The 19,750-nt window shown below is 40.7% G+C and overlaps 1 protein-coding gene across 11 annotated transcripts in view; it reads left to right on the top strand.

The window, feature by feature from the left end:
• Positions 1 to 19,750, top strand: part of ST3GAL6 (ST3 beta-galactoside alpha-2,3-sialyltransferase 6) — a 47,824-nt gene that overhangs the window by 21,598 nt on the left and 6,476 nt on the right. For 5 of the 11 annotated variants that reach the window (XM_014947210.1, XM_014947206.1, XM_014947205.1 and 2 more), the window contains 8 exons: positions 1,892 to 1,991; positions 2,771 to 2,839; positions 4,116 to 4,193; positions 7,875 to 7,978; positions 9,322 to 9,385; positions 16,002 to 16,097; positions 18,267 to 18,453; positions 19,507 to 19,644. In XM_014947210.1, the coding sequence (XP_014802696.1) occupies positions 1,903 to 1,991; positions 2,771 to 2,839; positions 4,116 to 4,193; positions 7,875 to 7,978; positions 9,322 to 9,385; positions 16,002 to 16,097; positions 18,267 to 18,453; positions 19,507 to 19,644 (825 nt within the window). In that variant the 5' untranslated portion in view covers positions 1,892 to 1,902. Of the gene's footprint in view, positions 1 to 1,367; positions 1,633 to 1,891; positions 1,992 to 2,770; positions 2,840 to 4,115; positions 4,194 to 7,874; positions 7,979 to 9,321; positions 9,386 to 16,001; positions 16,098 to 18,266; positions 18,454 to 19,506; positions 19,645 to 19,750 lie in introns of those variants that run through there. The other 6 variants (XM_014947214.1, XM_014947215.1, XM_014947209.1 and 3 more) reach the window with 3 other exon arrangements.

The following is a 19,750-nucleotide window of genomic DNA, read 5'->3' as shown; positions in this document are numbered from 1 at the left end:
TTTTAGGGAAAGACTGTTACAAAATCACTGCAAAAACTCAGGGTTTGTTCTAGAAGTTGAGAATGACTGTCAAAAAAAATTTGCAGTGACTCTTCAAGAGGAGTCAAGGGTGCCAGAGCTGCAAGGGAGGCTGTGTTATTTATTTTCCATTGAGGGATGAAAAGTTTGAAATAGCAACAGCTGCAGCCTGTGAGTATTTCATCCAGAACAAAGCAGGGTGGCCTGGAGGATATACTTCAGGTTGATAGATTATAGCTTGTTCATTGCATGGTTTTGTTACTGGTAGGTGCTTGTTATAAAACCCCATCTCTGACCCTACAGTCAAACTTCCATGAAGGATACAGAGGTGGGGGGGAAATAAATGAGGAAGTGGTGGCTTGTTGCGCTTGCGTGTATCACTGTAACAAATAATACTTCACTGTTAAGTATTTCTTCTGGGTGAAGCTGTGTGAGTGACAGTAGTTCACTTTTCAATTTCTGGTAACAAAATGTAGCACTCTTTAAGTAGTTTCTTGGCCTTTAATACAAGGTATGATGTTAAGGTGTTACTAACACAAGGCATATTGCTGTAGATCACTTGGACTACACCTACCTTGAGTTTTATTGCCTTGGGACTGTTTTAACACAGCTTTAAACAGCAACTTTAAATATCCTGAAAAGCAACATGGAATTTTAAAAAAGAAGGAAAAAACCCAACAAACAAACAACAACAAAGCCCTACCCATAAAGCCAAAGGCTCTGCTGTTGGAAAATGCGGGAGTATGTTTGGATATGACTTGTTTTTGCCAGACAGCTGTTTGTTACCTTCAGTGAAAATCCCCATATGCAAGTAGGTGTTTATGCATTGTGTGCATTGGACCTGCTTACCATGCTTGAGGGAGAGGTGAAAATAACAGAGGAATATAGCTCTCGAGTAAATTTCCACAGTAAGTTGTGGCCGGAATGGCTATTTTGGACTTTCAGAAGATTAAACAACAACAGTTCATTCATAGCTACCAAAAGACAGCTTAGTGTGTTAGACATGAGCGACACAGAACATGCTTTTCCCCCAGCATGTTTTGCCAGGTATATGAGCTTCTGGTATTTCACTGGGTTTCTTCTCCTAGACAGTGCAATGAGGTGAAAACTCTGTTTGAAAAAATGAACACTTTCTCTGCTGTTTCTCCATAATTTAGTAAGTTCCACAGATTGGGTCCTAACTTTTCTTCCTTGTTTTGCAATGTGTGAAAATAGCATTCTTCTGTCACTTGAGCAATGCAGTCTGGTCTGTGTCAGAAGCCGGAGACTGTGCAGGACACAAGGGCATAAGCAGACAGCTTCAGTGCAGCTTTAAATGTCCAAAACCAGACTTCAAGAGTATTCAGTGATCATGAAAAAGCCAGTAGCAATTTGTGGCAGCTCATACCTTGTTCTGCTTTATCAGCATCAGTCTGTCTGCCTCCTGCAAAGTGCTAATGCGTGTTTAACTGTGTCATTATGGAAATTGATAGTGGGTGGTGCAAGAAAGAGAAGTGCAAGTACCTGTACAGGCCAACTTCTGACCCGAGAGGCTGGTTTCTTTGGGCTGCCAGCAGACAGAAAAGAGTTCTCATTCTGACATGAAGAATCTGTCTTCCTCCTGTGTCTTCAGAGGTAACCTAAAAGTGAGCCTCTCTAAATGCTTCTCTGTTATCATGCAGAGTATGCACATGTAGTGTGTGCAGAGCAGTGTTCAGCTCCTGTTATTGGGACTTCACGTAAGAAATCAAACCAGAGTGATCCCGTCAAATTTGTGGTGGTGAAGAATAGCTGTAACAACTTCCTTTCATAGGTTTCTAGATTCTTTATAAAAGTTCAATTTAATAGCATAACTTGGATTTAAATTTCTTGTTTTGTTTTTCTTCCATTTCAGGTCTACCAGTCATGAAACGAATTCTTCTGTTTTTTATTCTGGCGGCTGCTGTTATGTATGGTATACTGCATGGAAATCTGTGGAGAAATAACCTCTACTGGTATGGTGATGCTTTGTTTGCTTATAGTGCAGATGTCCTCATGGCTGTGAGTTGCTTTATCACTGAACAGCTGTTCACTAGTAATCACCACAAGTGATTACTACTCTGTGTGTGTGTTTTTGTGGTTGGTTGGTTGGTTTTTTTGTACAGTGAGGGAATTAATGTGATTGTTCTGTCCTGTTGCCCCATATCTCGTGCCACTTTTAAACCTAGCAGTCAATTTGAGCCTCATTATCTGGAAAGGTCAGGATGTCAGAGATAGGGAGCCCCCCTGAGTTTCATGAAAATAGGTGTTCAGATGAGGAGAGGTGTCTTGTGTGTGTCATGTGTCTATATCTCCCCCCACCCCATGTGTGTTTAGTGTTAGCTTGTTCCTTTAGATGTCTGATAAATGGCATGGGAGAGACATGCTCCACACAGGAGAATAACTTCAGGTGTAGTGGGCACCTTTTGAAAAACTGAAATTTGTGGAATCCTAGTGACAACCTTGTGAGAAGTGAGCCTTCACTGTCTCCAGGCTGCATGAGATAGGTGGCTTGGGACCTAAAATTCAGGATTCTTATTGAAGAAGTTGAGTTTCCACTGGCCTTTTACACAGCTGTAACCAGGACTGACCAGTGTGTTTGTGTTATGAAGATAATAGTGATAGCTTTTAAAAATAGTGATTGATGATGTGCCTCTATTTGTCTTGTTTATAGCATACAATTCATACAATTGGCTTTCTGTTGTGGTTTCTGTTTATAGCAAACCACAGTGTTGTGACATTTCCCTTTTTGCAGGATTAGCTTTTATGGACAGACTTCCTCTGTGAGGGCTCCTCCTTCCTATGAGACTAGTGGAGTTACCCAGTAAGTTCAGCAGTTGAGTCTTTTTGTGGTGGGATTTTATTGGTTGGTTGGTTTTTGGGCAGGTGGGGAGGAACTGAGACTAAAATCCGTAACCTTTGTCTGTAGGCCCCCTGTTCAATTGGTTTTTGTACAGCTGTGTCCATTACCTGTTTCTGTTATGAACACAATTGTAACATGTCTGGCAGAAAGGAATTTGTCCATGTCATGTTTCCAGTGTTTGGTGAATATTTATGGCCACTTAGAGTGACTGTAACAAGCAATGAATTGTTGGAAGGACTTTTGTTTACAGCTTCCAAATTTCTACAATTCTGAGTTATACCTGAATAAAATTAGCAGAGCTATGAGGGCAGCTGTTGTGCTTAAAATTTAATAAATCAGAGGTGTGGTTCACTTGTGATGTGCAAGTGCATGTATAAGCAGATCTTGTGCTAGTAAATTCCTGCAATTAGGCTTTTGGATTAATGAGCACCTATGCTAAAACTTAAAAGCAGATCTCTGTTCTCTCTGAAGCTGTCCTGCAAAATGCTGTCTGTGACACTGATGCTGGAAAGCAGCAAGCTGTCCAGCTGATAGATTTCACAGGGTGCTTTCTCAGTGTCAGTATTCACATGGCATCTTGAGGTTACCAAAGCGATTAACCTTAATGGTCTGTTTGGCTTGTGGTTCTAATGTGGTGGTTTCATCCCTCTGTTCTTAATGCAGCCCAGGTGCACACATTGCTCGTTCTGAACTTTACCCTCCCTTCTGGGCTTCATATGTGTTATTAATTGGGCTAAATTGCCAAGGTGGGAATGTGCAAGTCTTAGCCTTGTTATGAGAGGAATGACTTATCCCCAAAGAATCTCATTTTCCTTGAAGTACCCTGTGTACTATGCTGTCTATTCCCTTCTCCGAAGAAGACTTCGTTCTCCTCTCTGAGTAGCACTGGTGATGCTATCTGGTATGGCTGCTGGGTGTCTCAGCCCAGGGGTCCTGCTTCTCTGCAGGTGGGCCTGAAATCTCACCTCTGGTTATGACTGCTTTGATAGTTGCTGAGCAAAAGAGGTTGCAGACCCCTTGGAAGCAGCACTGTGAGATAAAAGCCTTTACTAGTAAAAGTAATAGTACCACAATGAGAGAGATCCATCTTTATAATATGGATAGATGCAATTGCGAAAACTTGGTGTGGTGTTAACTCACTAATCAGCTCCTACTAATTTGGCTTATCCAAGTTCCCTTACCTTGTTGCTGCACCTGTTCCTGTTCTTGCTGTTTCTTTAAAATTTGTCTTTTGCAGGCTGCCACCTACGGCTGTGGAGAGAAGGAACTCGCTGGATACTTGTCTCCTGAAACCAGCATTTGAATCTTTATTGGGGTGAGTCTTCTGTGGGAAGTGAGGTGGGGAAGGAAAGACTGTGCTGACTGAGGTAGAAATAGGTTATTTACGTATTCTGGACTATTTCACCTTTTGATTTGCCTCTGGAAGTACAGCTTTTGGGCTTGGGTTCATTGCTGCTTTTCCTACTTGTGGCAACACAAATTGTCTAGCTTGCCACTGATCAACATCTGAGCAATACCACACAACTAGCTTAACATGGTGGTGTATTTGCTGAGTAAATAAATACTTCCTATTGAGATATTGTAGCTAGTAACACTGTGTTGTGGTTTAACCCCAGCTGGCACTACACAACCTCTCAATCACTTGTTCCCCGTGGGATGGAAGAGAGAATTAGAAAGGTGAAAGTGAGAAAACTCGTGGGTTGAGATAAAGACAGTTTAATAAGTAAAGAAACAACTGTGTGCATAAACAAAGCAAAATAAGGAATTCATTCACTGCTTCCTGTGGCAGGCAGGTGTTCAGCCATCTCCAGGAAAGCAGGGGTCTCTCACGTGTAATGGTTACTTGGGAAAACAAATGCCATCAGTCTGAACATCCTCCTTTCCTTCTTCCCCCAGCTTTTATTGCTGAGAGCGTGGGTTGAGATAAAGACAGTTTAATAAGTAAAGAAAAAACTGTGTGCATAAACAAAGCAAAATAAGGAATTCATTCACTGCTTCCTGTGGCAGGCAGGTGTTCAGCCATCTCCAGGAAAGCAGGGGTCTCTCACGTGTAATGGTTACTTGGGAAAACAAATGCCATCAGTCTGAACATCCTCCTTTCCTTCTTCCCCCAGCTTTTATTGCTGAGAGTGATGTCATATGGTATGGAATATCTCTTTGGTCATTTGGGATCAGCTGTCCCAGCTGTGTTCCCTCCCAGCTCTTTGTGCACCCCCAGCCTACTCGCTGGTGGGGTGGTGTGAGGAGCAGAAAAGGCCATGACTCTACCGCTTAGGCCTAACTGAAACATCTCTATATTATCAACACTGTTTCCAGTGCAAATCCAAACATAGCCCCATACTAGCTACTATGAAGAAAATTAACTCTACCCCAGCCAAAACCAGCACACGGGGAAACAATTTTAATGATTGAATTCAACCTTTTTCTTTTTTTTTTTTTCCTCCATGCTTTTCCTGTAAAAGATGCCTTCATCAGTCATTTTGCTATTAAGAACTTGGATTTAAGATTAAGATTTTTGGTAGCTAAGTATTTCTGTAGCAGCTAGGGACCAGAGAAGTTTTGAAAATATCTTCACTTTATTTGGAAAGACGAGTATGAAATATGCAAAAATTCATCCAGTCTTTAATGATTTAAGATTCTTTTCCTTCAATGGAATTTTAATGGAATTTAATTTTAATGAAATCTGGGATTATTCATGGTTTTGTTCCTCTGGTAGTATTGTTGAATTGTATGTAGGTGCTCTCCACTTTAAGGTACTCATAGGAAGCTTCCTTTGTAGAGCCCATCGAATGAAAAAAGGAAGAGCTTCAGCTCAAAACAAAGGAGGTGTCTGGTCACAAAAGTGTATCAAGATATTTGTGAGGAAATACTGGGAGTTTCTGTTATTATAAGCACGAATCTTAAATGAGAGACATCAGGGAAGTGCTCCTGGACCAGAAGCAGACAAGCTATATTGTTGATTTTCTGTTTTAACTGCGGAAACGTTGAGCACGGCCTTGAGAAAGCTTGGGAAGATGTTTAGACCAAGTCCTGGTTGAAGGAGTCTTAAAGCTCTAAGCAAAGACACCATTTTTGGTCCTTTTTGTGTACAAGAAAACACAGCTTTAATTCAGTGCTATTATTATTTTAAAGAACATAGAAGGATGTCAAGTTTGTCCTCCCTGAAGCAGTCCTTTGGTCTTTGAGTTTTGGTTAGCTGCCTGGCCCACAGAGGTGGTGGTGGGTCCTTTGCCCACAGTGTGTGCCCAGGCTGTCTCTGTGTCAGGCACAGCAGGGTTGGTCTGGTGCTGAGCTGGGAATGGACTTCAGGATGCACAGCGAGAAGAAAGTAGGTGCTGAGTTAGAGCAGAGTCTCTTGTGTGTTTCCATAGCTCCTTTACAGGGATAGTTTGTGCGAGCTGAAGATCTGGTCTGTGCACTTTTGCTAATAGCCTGGGGAGGTTGAAAGGATTTCTGACCTGGCAGAATTATTTATTGGAAAGGAACCAGAGCTAGAAGAGCTAGAATTAAGAATCTCTTCGCAGTAGGTAAATTATTTATTATGTCTGAGCTTACCAGCTGCCTCTGAACAGCAAGGCAAGTTATTAAATTTAATATGTGGGTTTAGTTGCATGGTGTCTCAAAGTTAGGTGGTCTTGCTTAGTTAACCTATGGCACAGTTCTTGGTGTGTGGTCTGTGGGGTTTTGTTGTGTTTGTGTGGGTTTTTTTTCTGTCTACTGTTAGTATCTTCTGAATGCATAGAGCTTAGAGTGAGATACTTGTTTGTGAGACTGAGAGGGAGGGTTTATTTTTAACAGCTATTAATAGTCTTAATGGAGAAGCAAGTCATGTGCTGGCTGTGGATATTTATCATCAACACTTGGTTTTCTCACCGTGACTCTGTTCTTCTGTGTTAACATTTTAATACCAGATCTAGTATGCAGGATTGCTGCAAAGTCAACCAATTCAGCAAGTGGGTGTGGACTTAACTCCAAGGTGAAGCCAAGGGCTTGGTAGCAAGTGACAGGATTGGGTCTACTGTTCATCCATTTGACTTGACTTAGCAGATTTGGTAGTAAGAGGCCCTTCCCTGCTATGAGAGAATTCTTGTCTCTGGTTACTGTCCTTTGAGGAAAGAAGTGACCTGTTCTTTCTATCGTGATGCTTATATGGTGTGACACCATCATGTTCTAGTTTGCAGGAGGAATGTGCTTTTGAGGCAAATGTCCTTGTGATCCCCTTGTGCCATGCTTCTTGTCACAGGGTGGCACTGGCACATGTGCTCCTTCCAGACATCTGACTTCTGGTTAAGCCAGAAGATGCACTACAGGAGAGCCTCCAATGTGCTGCACCTGCTAAGGGGTGTTCAATCTGTGGGACCCTTCTAGAATATGTCCAGAGTGAAAAAGCCCAAGATGCATGTAATGTAAACATGAGAACTCCATGCTTTTTTCTATATGGATATACCCTTGTTGCCCCAAACTACTTACTGATGTCAGCACAGCCATAAAGTGCCACTTATTAGTAATGGGAGCACATCTCAAATAAGCTCATGTCTTCAGGACTTGGTATTTTCAAGTTAAAACACTTTGTTTCAAATCCCATTTTTATTTATTAATTTGCCGTATATAATAATAACAACTCTAAGTTTTCCTTGCTGCCTCTGTTACATATTTTTCAAACCTGAAGTTATCGATTGTCTTCCCGGGTTACATATTATCTTAAATATACTGTCTCATGATGTAAACTTTCAGTCATGTGATTTTAACGACTATATAACTTATACTGGCAGAGAAAGACTTTTATCTCGCTCTCTACCTATATTTTCTGTTATAAAATCTTCCCATTTTCTGTCACCTGCTTTCTTTCTGTGTTCATGAGCTTTCTTCTTTTAAAAATTAGTAACACTTGAAGTAGGATAAGGAAAGCTTTTTTAAAAGTTATTGTGTTAGTTATTGGTTTATTCAAATACGTCATGTGGATTTTTTGAAATTTCTTACTTTTTCCCTTTATTAGTGCTGACAAAATATACCCGTTCCTGTGTGCTAATGACTTTATCAGAGTGGCGGAATTCCATGGGAGCGATAAGTTTGAACTACCTTACGGAATAAAGAGAGCAGGTTTGTGTTCCCCATGTATGCTGTTTTTAAACAGAAATACCTAAATCTAGTGTAAAGCCACATGAATCTCTGGTTCTGATCTTTCCTATTCACTGATACCAATCCGTCTGGGGGTATCTAGCAGTGACTTAATGGTTTCATTCAGTCCCTCTGACCCGGTATCTTCCTTTTTTTAATAAATTAAGCACTGTATTGGGGTTGCCTCATTAAGCAGAGAAGCTCCAAAAAGGTGGGAGTGAGGAAAAGTGGAGCTTATTCGGCTTCCTTTCATTTTTATGTGGGCTGGAGTGCTGAAGATATTTAGCTAGTGCTTTTCTAGATGAAATCTTAGCTGGGTCAGAGTGATGGGGTTTGATCTACACACCTAAGCCGATCGGGATCTGGAGTCCTACTGAAGCAGAAGACCCCACGTTGGGGCAGTTACATCTGTAAAATTTTTGTTTATAGTGGGCCAGCTTCTCCCACCAGGGAACCTCCTCTGAGGCTGCAGGGAGGGTTCCCGCAGTTGCATGGTGGCTGTATCCATGCAAAATGTTGGCCACCTCATGGCTGCTGCCTGTGTTGGTCAGGGCAGAGTAGACAGGGCCAGACACCCCAAGGGTCTTAGTTGCCCTTTTGGAAAGGGTTCTAAGGTCTCAAGTCTCAGAGTTTTTTAACACTGAACAGTGCACCTTCCTAGTACCCTGCACATCTGAACTTTGCACTCTCTTACTTGCCCTCCATCAGTGCAACAAGGATGGTGTATTTTCCTACACCTCTGGGGTTGTGGTGAGGAAAAGTACGTTTGGGAATGAATTGAGGCCCTCTGAGGCACGTTGAGTGTCCAGCAGGCGCCTGCCCACCGAGGGTGAGCTGGGAAGGTGCATCTTTGCCAGTGAGCACAGGCTGGTATGATGTCTTCTCCCAAAATACGTAATGCTGTTACTGTCCCTGGCTGTGCAGGCCCTTCCTCTTGGGTCAAGGCTACTTCTGTTCAGCTGAAACAGTGGGTAAAAGAAAAAACAAAGTCAATTAGGATGAAGGTCTTGGAAACTCTTCCAATGCTTATTTTCTGTAACTAAGATTTTTTTTTTGATACAAATCCCATGCTATTTTCCAACAGGGCAATGTTCGGGCAAGAAAAGCTTCCCAGAGAGGAGCTCTGATAAGCCTGAATTTCTTTGGCATTATTGATTCACCTGTGGCCCTAAATTACAGCTGTTCTTATTTTGATTTATTTTTATGCACAGTGCCTAAAAACTACTGTGTCTGAAAATGTTGTAGTCAGGATGCCATGCTCATGTTTTTTTATTATTGGAAAGCATTGAACATTTTAATTATTATTCTTTATATTTGCTTTCTAGAGCAATTTTTTCGTTTAGCCCTTTCAAGACTACAGAACTGTGGACTTTCCAATGAAGATGACAGGTGAGATGGTTTATTTTCTACTGTTTCTGTTCATTGTATTTCTAATATTTACCTGAAAAGGAATGTCAGTGGCATTATCCTGAAATTGCTCAAGCTGGCCAAGATGCAGATCTGACCGACAAACAATCTGTAACTCATTATAAGATTTAAATAAATTTTTGGTTTTAAGCATACATCGCACCAGCATTCAAGAATAACTTTTCTGTGATGGAACTTAAACTTACAGATTTCTTTTTATAAGTCTGTTAGGAATTTGCTAGCTGAATGCAATCCCATCTCCCTGTAGTCTCTTTTTATATTTGAGGAAAGTGAAATCAGTCCTTAAAAATTGAGTGTGATCTCCTCTTTCAAAGTCGTCAGTGTAAGCTAGAGAGTGTTTGAGATAAGCAGATGCAAACTAATAACTGTTTCTACACAAAAGAAATCTCATGCATATCCCCATGTCCTGCTGCACACACCGTTGGTTGTGTGTACGCTCGGCTGCTTTTCCAGCGAACGTGAGAGACATGGGGAGCCTGGAAAGGCTGTTCCTGGCATTTCGGGAGTAACCAGGGTGTGGCACGGACTGGAGCATGCCTTAGATAACTTGCTTCTCATGCATTATGTGGTCTTGTTTAAAAATCTCTTTGTTAGAAGTCAATTCTGCCAGGATTTGTTTGGGTTTTTTTTTTTGGAGGGCCGTTTTGGGTGTGTGTCTTGTTGTTTTGGGGGTTTGGTTGTTTGGGATTTTTGTTGGAGAGAGGGTTGGGTTTTCTTGAAGGTAGTACAGTAGGGTTGGCAAGTATACTCAAATCCTGTGTTTACCAAGTGATGCAAATGATGACTTAGTTTTGCAGTCTAGCAAATGGGCTGACAATGTGCCATATATCATGTTTAATATGCAGGCCTCTTTAAATAGAGTTGGATGCCAATAATGCTGAGGTTGGCTGTACTTGCCTTTGTTTTTTTAATCAAGGAGATCAAACAGGAGATTGTTGCTTCAAGCGAAATGCCAGGATCACATTTTAATTAAAGTTGGGTGGAATATGAATAAAATAATAGGTGTTCAAGCCTAAGAATTATCTTGGTTTTAACACCTAGTTTTCCTTTTCACCTACTGTACTCCTTCCTTTCCATGCATTTAGTATCTATTTCTAGGATGTACAGGTGCACTTTTAAGGGATGGGGGGTGGGGAGGGAAAAAAACCTATTATCTATCAGTTGAGTGGTAATTGTGAAAATTTATACAGAATTGGCTGACAAAGGCTAGTCTTTTGTCTGGAGTTTGTCAAGGATAATGTCAAATGTTGTATCAGAAGTTTCCTGAAAGTTCTACACTATAATAGTTTTGGGTGTAAAGGAGAGACGCTTGCAGTATAACGTAGTACCTTTTAAATGGAAGTGTTTGTTATATAGATCAAAAGTAAGGTAATTAGTATTTTTTGAATGTAGTTCTTTGAGATATAGATGTGTTTAATGGTTCTGGGAAGTGTGCTTCATTTTAATAAAAGCAATATACTTTAGTACTCAAGCAAAATGAGAACTGTTACTATTTAATAGGCAGTAGTATAAATCAAATGTACAATGTGTTCTTTCTAGATTCATCGGGTTTTGTGTATAGTACCGCTAGGGCATGAATAACTGCAGTAAGGAAGAGCTTTTATATATACATTAAACGTAGGTACAGTGGATTTTAAATGTGAAATCCTTTGGGAATTAATCCTAACAACATTCTCCAGTAACACAGCGACAGAATTACTAGGCAATTCTGTATTGCTACCACCTAATTTAGCCTTCTTGGCAGAATGTAAACCAAGATTCCCTATAAACTTTTCTTGGGGCAGAGTGGAGGAACCTGCTATAAAATATTTTAACAAACATTAGGCTATATGAGCACCAGATCTATGGTGTGTGTGTGACTCAGGTAAAACTGTACATAGTGAGCTACAAAGGATTTTTTTTTTTTTATTCTGAACAGTGCCGTTTTCCAAACTTAGGTGGAGTTCTCGCTGTGTAAAGGTCTAGCTCATTCAAAACTGTTTGGAAATGAACAGCGTCACTGACTTCAGTGACACAACCCATAGGAGAAGGGTTTTCCAGGCTAGGGGTATGTCTGTAGAGTAGATACCCACCTCCGAACACCTGCTCTACCACTTCCTTGTAGTTACTCGCTGGACACTCTGGACGCAAAGCTCAACAGCAGTAAATTCTTACAAATGCATTTACTCAAGATTGAGTCAACAAAATGTGACCTCTGTATCCTCCTTTTCCCAAGTAACCTCAAAGGAAATAATTTGCATTCCTCAGCTGACTCTGGGTGTGTATGTTAAAGGAGTTGAGGTTGAGATCTTCTTTTTTTCTTTTCCAGAGAAATTACTTAACTGGAATGTGGAGGATGCAAGCCTTTCGACCTTTAAATGCTACATTTCCATTTAACAATATTTTTCTTTTATAGACTAGGAAAATGTTTCTTTTAGCATTTCATCTTATAAAAAAAAACCACCATAAACTGATGCCTGGCCTTGAGATTAAGAGACTCTTGTAGAGACCATGTGAATACGGCAATTGTTTGAGTGACTAAAGGGATTGCATTTAGATGTTGGAGATCAGTTACCTGATTTACATCAGGATCCGTTTATACTCTAAGTAGGTCTCTTAACACCTAAATGCAATTCCCTTAGCCACTCAAACCATTGCTATAGCAATTGTTATAGTTGAGGTCTTAATATTTTTCACTTTCATTGATATTGTGCTGGTGGTAGCAAGGTGGACATCCAAACATTTCAGTCTGTTATATTTACTTATAGCACACCTGATATTGTTTAAGGACATTGGAATTTATTTTTCTTCTCTCTAATTTATTGACTTGGATAGGGTCAAGGGTGAGTGTTTGGGGATTTTTAATATGAAAACATTATGAAAAAGGAAACTTTAAGAAGTGGGGTTGGTAAAATGTCTGGGAGTAACAGTCTGCTGAAAATCACTGTGTTGATTTTTATGATGCTACAGTAAGTGCAGGTCAGTTATTTAACTTAAATACCTTTGAATACAGTCCAGCCTTGCTACAAATTCTTTATCTACATTTCATGTCAGTTTCCTATGATATTATGTTCTGATTTTTTACTCTAGCATAAACCATTTCCCTTCTTGCTTGTTGTTGTCAGTGGAATCTGCACTACTGTGGACATAGACTTATGACTGTAACTGGAGACACTTGAATGGGGGGGGATAAGGAGATGAGGCAATTCAGAAATAGCATGTTTGTGCCAGACTTCCTGTTTGAGTTGGCCCACTCTGACTTCCTGGGCTTGACAAAGATTAAAAGCTGATCTTTCTAATTTGTTTGACTGTATTTATGACTGTATACATGTACAATTCACCAGGAGTATTTGATCTGCTTGTTGACTTTATTCATTTTCAAAGTTTGCATACCAATGTTAGTGCTTTATTGGTTATTTGAAGGCAACTTTATTGGTTATTTGAAGATAACTTTATTTTTGAGTATGCCTGTTATTAAGGGCACTAGAGTTTTGAAAGATTAATCAAGCTTCAAACTTCACTCTGTTTTCCATCCAAGTAGTATTAGTCAGCTCTTAGCCATGAACAAGATCTGGCCTGCATCTGTCAATAAGAGGGAAGAGTTTGGATTAGACTTGAGAGCAGCTACCCAGCTTCTGTAGCTGCACAAGCCTCACTTGCCCACCTCTAAAGTCGTGTTTTATTTTACCCTTCCTGCCCTGAGTGTGTCCTGCTACATCACAACTACATAGCACGAAGAGGAGAAACCAAAGAGCTCTTAGCTTTTATACCAGAGTGGAAGGCATTACTTCAATAGCTAGGGGTTGACATAGTGAAGAAGCTTCTAAAACCATAGCATCTGCTAAAAATTGAAAGGTGTGTAGTAAGGAATCGGTTAAAGTTAATCTACAAGGGGCAGAATAAACAGTAACTTTTTGGCTGCTTATCATGATCAGCATAATACAAATCACTTGTAATGGAATTGACATTGGTTTTGTGAATTCACACCAAGAATTCACCAAGATTAGGAGCAATTTTTCTGGCTTTTTATTGAGACCTGAAGATGAGTTCATGCATGGTGTGTCAGTCACTGCCAAACCAGGGTGTCCACCAAGCACTGGGGATGGATGCTCTAGCCAGGAGGTAGCACCAGGAGTTGAAGTATGGGTAACAGTTTAGGATTTGCACTGTGGTGATGAAGTTTGTATCTCAGTCACCCAGCTGCGGCCACGTAACTCTTGATGACACTGAATTCAGAGGTGTGAGTTGGTTGAAACTTTCTGTGACTTAGAGGTATGCTTTAAATGACAGGAAAACATGGTACAGCCATACACTAATTCTGTGCTTCTTCCCTGTCTCCCTCCTTCTACCTTCATCACTTACTGATCACATTTTTTGTTCAGTTTTCCTTTTTCCTTCCTGTTTCTCCTTGCTCTTGCTTTTCTGTAGCACAGGATCTTGCTTTGAGCTCTATAATACAGCTGCAGGTTATAAAGTGTAATTCAGGAACAGGGTAACTTCTGCTTCCTTTCTCCCACTGTAAAATTTGCAAGAGGCATGTGTTCATCAGCCTGCTTTCTCAGGATATCTTAAAACTAGATTGAATAACTAATTGGAAAATGAATGGGCTGAAGCAGTCCTGGAGTGCAGAGGGAAGGGTTTTGTGGGTGTGGAGGGAGTGGGTATACTGAGGTCAGGACAGAGGTTTTCACCCCTCTGATTTCCAAGGTACCAAGTCATGTGAACTTGTGGCATTAGCTGGAAATATTTTTATGAATGCTTGTTGTCTTCCAAGCTGCTTGGGAAACACTAGAGAAAAGTGTGCCAGCTTTTTCATGTCACCCCACCCTAAGAGTTAGCAGCACTATATTTACACACATATATATATATATATATGTATATAAATTTTTCTTAAGTCAACTCCCTCTGCGGATGTGGCCTTAGAGCAGCAGATGAGAAGGTGCCTTCCCAGCATTTCTTTTGAAATGAAGTGCTTTTTACAGTTGGCATTTATTCTCATCTCACCTTTTCTGTACACCTCTGATTTTCAGCGTCGCTTTGGGGCCCAGTTTCTTTTCCCTAGCCCACCTGCAGTACAGCGTAATTGCATTAACAATTCTGTAGGAAATATGGGGAACTGCTTTCTACATTGACAGGTCAGTCAGTCTTGACTGGAACAGGCTGTTTTCATTCAGCTCTCCTCAGCTGAAGAAACAGGTTGGACTATCTGAGGAGAAAGATGTTAATTAGTCTATATAAAGTGTCCCACTGGGCATTTAATACAGACTATAGTATTCTTTGGGACACAGTCCTGGGGTCCCCTACAGTGAGAAATAGCATAGAACCATGACAGTAGGATGTTGGGGAGTGGCTCATCCTTAGTAAGCTGAGAGCCTGTTTGCAGCTGAAGAAAATACCAACATTTTTATTTTGCTGTTGTTCCTGCTGCAGCCAAGTTGAACAGCTTTTTCTCTAAATAAAGAAGCATTTTTACAAGAAAAAATGATGTGGTTACATGGTTGTTCCGTAAGGAGGAGTTTGCAATCTTATACATTGGATGTAAACCTTCTTTAAAGAGGCAAAATTTCTTGAGTAAACCAGCAAGCCTGTCTGTGCACTTTTTTAAAAGCAAAGCACACGTTCTGAGGTCCCTTCCAACTCTAACCATTCTGTGATTCTGTGAGCATTGATATAAGGCAGTAGAGAGCAAAAGACACACTTAGAAAATCTAGGATAACTTGGAAAAATCTTATCATTAGAATTTACTTTCATAAGTTTGTACTTGCATAATACCTTTTTGGTATTATATTTTTGGGTGCTTTTTAACTCTGAATATATTGTAAATTTGAAAGAGTTACTGTTTTGATTGGATGTAGCATAAGAGCTAATGTGTAGCTCAGTATTTTAGATACTTAGTAATGCTGTCTAATTTCAATCTAGTCACATTAGCATGCAACTTTTAATCAAGCGTATCCCCTCTGTTATGTTACGACAGTGTGCACTTCAGCACATGTTTAGACACTGCTTTCTAAGTAGAGGGAGAAAAATCAACACTATTATGTTCATTTGAAGAGCTATCACATGTCTTTGGGCTATGGTTTTTCACATGTACAATTCAGAGGCCTGTAAGGTAAATTGTGAACCTAAATCTTGCTGCTTCAGCTTATATTGGAGATCTCTAGAGTTGTGAAGTTCTACAATATTGCAGAACTACCTTAGTTTGAGTTTGTTTTTCCAGACATACAGTATCCTGGTTGGTAACCCTTGGACTGGAACAAGTTTGAAGCATTTTGGAAGGTCATTTATCTAATGGCACCCATAACATGAACTAGTTAAATGATCTTAAACAGCAAACCACTAGAAAAAGAACATGTATAAAAACAGTTTTACATGAGAGAAGCCATTTCCTGACTTTGGCAGTCCCTGAAATAATGCAGCTGCATTTTTAGAAAGCAACTTTAGTGTGTGATGCAGGATTGAGACCCCTCTATCAGGGCCAAGGAATGTAAAAGTTACAGGACCTCAGCGAGTAAATAAGCCAGCTAAATGCAAGTACATCATTAATAACAATATGAAGCAAGGGATGTTATGCATATTAAAACTTCTGTTTGTTCCACAGCATTGCTTGTCGACGGTGTGTTGTGGTCGGTAATGGAGGAGTACTTCGAAATAAGACATTAGGGGAGAAAATTGACTCGTATGATGTGATAATAAGGTAAATGGTATCTCCTTTTCATTTTGTGTATGTGCGAAGTATTAACAAGCTTTTGCTGTCGGCCAGTTATTATACAAATGAAAACTTCAAATCTTCCTGTTTTTCATTCTGTCACAGCCTTCGTTTAAAAAAAATCTTAGAAAAAAAAAAATATGGGTCAATATTTTATTACACAGACTGATTGATACAGGGGAGGAAGGGTCACTGGGTGGTCAGTCTACCTCATCTAGAGATACATACCTGCAAGATGCTGCCATCAGGGATGGGTTCAAGCATGCTACAGCCTGGAGCCCTGTGTGTGCCTGTCACTGTGAGCCAGCATCCTGGGCAGCCCTTGCCTTTTGCCTTCCACACCGCACCTGTCTGACTCCTCTGCTGGCATGTGCATTGCTTGGAGTGGATTAAATGTAATGTCTGCTGGGAAGTCCATCTCAAGACACTTGTGAAGTGGAGGGTGATGCTGATGCCTGGCCCTTCTTCTCTAGCATGTTAGTTCATATTGGAGGTTTGAGGTGCCTTGACCAGAGGATGCTGGGGTCTGAAGTAGAGGTGTCTGCACTAGGGAAACTGGGGAAGTGCTCAGAGAGGAACAGGCAGGGGGGCAAGCTCAAGTGCCAGGCAAACTGAAAATGGAATATTTGGCTGATTCTAAAAGAATTTTCTGCACACTAAGAAAAAGATAAATTGGTTTCTCCATTGCAGGATAGTATGCCTGAACCTGAGCTGCCATTTCAGTTTGTCTGCTTCAACATTGTGTTTAACACTGAACAAAATCTCAATTTTGTTACTTTGCCATTAATCCTAGTGCTCATTGTAGTAATAGTGTTTCGGTCTTTGAGCACTAATAGAAAAAGTTGTATACAAAGCCTGGAGTCTGACATGCATTTGAAAACATACTGATAAGGTAGAAATGAATGTATGCAATTCTTCAGTTTTGGCTTCTCTTATAAACTTAAAGTGATAGGAAGTGATCCAGATAATATCCCTGTTCTTAGAAAAATTTACTTTCCTGACAATTTTGTGCTTTGCAAAAAACAAAAACCAAAAAAATAACCAAACCCAAAACCCCAACAAAACAACATACCTTGCACTTATTTTCACTGTAGTATAACGATGCACAGAAGTTCCTTGGATTATTTTTTTGCTATTTCAAGTACTTGGGCTCTTTGTAGATCTACTTGCTCTTCTTAAAACGGAAATCTTTATGTAGAATGGTGTCACACATTTAAAAACAGCTCTAAATTCAAAACTCTTTCAGAAATATAGTACACATTTGTTTACTGTGAATGAACAAAGAAGTGGTGTCTGCATTCTGTATTTAATGACAACTTCTGATAAAATTTTGAAATATTTCCTTGTCTGCATACCTTGTTTTGCAAACATTTGCTCCTAAGTAGTGTGCCTCGTATTCTGGGCAGTCAGTCCCATTGGCAGGAATAGAGCATACAGAGACTGCCTGAATTCTCCGGAGAACATGCAACATACCCACCAGGCAAAAAATGCAAGATGGAGACTTAAACACGGTCCTTGTAACACCTCAGAGTACAGGGACCTAACCCATCTGCTCACTGCTTATTATTCTGGTATATCCCAAAGCAGTAGCAGCTGTGCAAGTAATATTAAAAAAAACCCCAACCAACCAAACAAAAAATCACCCAAAACCAAGCACCTCCCAAACAAGAAAAGCTAGCACAAAGATTTATCAGCATTAGGTACACAGTCATAATACCTGTCCCTGTATGCTGTGGACAGTGAAGAGCATTAAAACATTCTTGAATTGCCTCCTGTGTGACTTGGATCATCTACTCACATGAATGGAGCAATGGGTCATTCTCCAAGCCGGATATTCTCTTTGGTCTTCTCCAGTTTCTGCATTTGAGCCAAATCAGAAGGCTTTCTGCTCAAGTGACACACGATAAGCAATCATGCAATTGTATTCTAAACCTCCTTGGCCAAGTTCCCGCAAGTGTTTGATCCCTCTGAGTTAGAGGGTGAGTGCACCTGATAATTGCTCATCTACCGCGTAATGTGATAAGTAAATGCCAGGCTGCTGAACCCTCCTGTACCCGGACACACCGTCTGCCCTGCAGACTCATGCATGTGCCAGCCACCGCACAGTAAGGGCGTGGGTGGGGTAGTCATTGCTGTCTCTGTGTCTTTCCTCTGCAGAATGAATAATGGCCCTGTTATAGGGTACGAAGAGGATGTTGGGAGAAGGACAACTTTCCGCCTTTCTTACCCAGAGTCCATCTTTTCAGATCCGATCCACTACGACCCTAACACAACTGTTGTTCTCATCGTCTTCAAACCCCGTGACTTGAAGTGGCTTTGGGAGATACTAGGTGGTCAGAAAATAGTGAGTTATGTTGTGCGCTTTGGCTCAGCTTGCCCCACACCTCACATGAGAAATACCTCTTTTGCTTTTAATTTTAGTCCTACCTCCTAGCTGGGGGGAGCACTGAATCAGTCTCCTCGTCAGTCCTCTTTTTGACACGTAGATTTGATCGCTTCCTCAACCAAAGCAGTTTTCCTCTTGGAAATACTTTATCTTCTTTCTAGTACTGTTTCATGTACTGACATGCACACTCCAGCCGTTTTCCCAAATTATTTTGGTGCTGCTGACTTGGTGAAATTGGAGAATAATGTTGGAAGGGATCTCTTTCTCAAGGTCTTTAATCCAAAACCCTGTTGAAAGAAAACAGGTCCATGCTCAAATCCATACTGAGTTGTCAGGGCATCGTCCAGCTAAGTTTTGAGTATTTCCAAGGATATTTCTATAACCTCTGTTTCAGTGTTGCAGCACCCTCACATGAAAGAATTTCTTATCCTTTCACCATGTGCCTCTGAGTAGTCTGGTCGTGTCTCATTTTGTAAACTCCTACCGGATACTTGAAGATAGGCTGAACAAACCCACCCTCCTCAGACCCTTGTAGTTTGCTGTGCTCGATGGCCCCTCAGCTGTTTTAGTGGCCTTCTGCTGAGCTTGCCCCAGTTTGACACTTTCTCTTGCACAGGAGGGAGTCCGAAACAGCATTTGTGAGATGGCAGAAGGGCACAATACAAAGTACTTGAGATGGATAACCTCTGTCTACGTGTTCTCTATGCTTTTATTAGTGTGGACAAGCACATAATGAGTACTTACACCAGCAGTGTGCCCTGGAGGCAGCGTGTTGTCCATCACAGACCTTTCTGCAAAGCTATTTTCCAGCCAGTTGGCCCCAACTTCTGCTGCTGCAGAGGGTTATCCTGTTGCATGAGTACAATTTGGCACATGTTTTTGTTGAACTTTGAAAAGTTCAAGACTCCTCCGCTTCCTCCACCTCCTTCCATTGGATTTTACTCTGGTTAGAGTTGCTACAGAACCAAAATCTAATTGCCGTCAAAATGTGTATTTGTTTGCCTGTTACAGAGTGCTAAAGGCTTTTGGAAGAAACCTGCTCTGAACCTGATATACAAATCTAGTCAAATCAGGATTCTTGATCCCAGCATCACCAGAAAAACAGCTTATGAGTGGCTTAATTTCCCAACAAGGTTTCCGAAGAAGGAGGTAGGTTTTTTCTTCTGTGCCTTTAAGTTTTGTACAACCAAATGCATACTCAGAGGTAATTATCTCTTTATTATAGTGGACTATGCTAAAACATCTTTTATGTTCA

Source organism: Calidris pugnax, unplaced genomic scaffold (genome assembly GCF_001431845.1).
Source record: "Calidris pugnax isolate Ruff unplaced genomic scaffold, ASM143184v1 scaffold95, whole genome shotgun sequence".
Classification (NCBI taxonomy): domain Eukaryota; kingdom Metazoa; phylum Chordata; class Aves; order Charadriiformes; family Scolopacidae; genus Calidris; species Calidris pugnax.
This window is presented reverse-complemented; position numbering and strand designations above follow the sequence as displayed.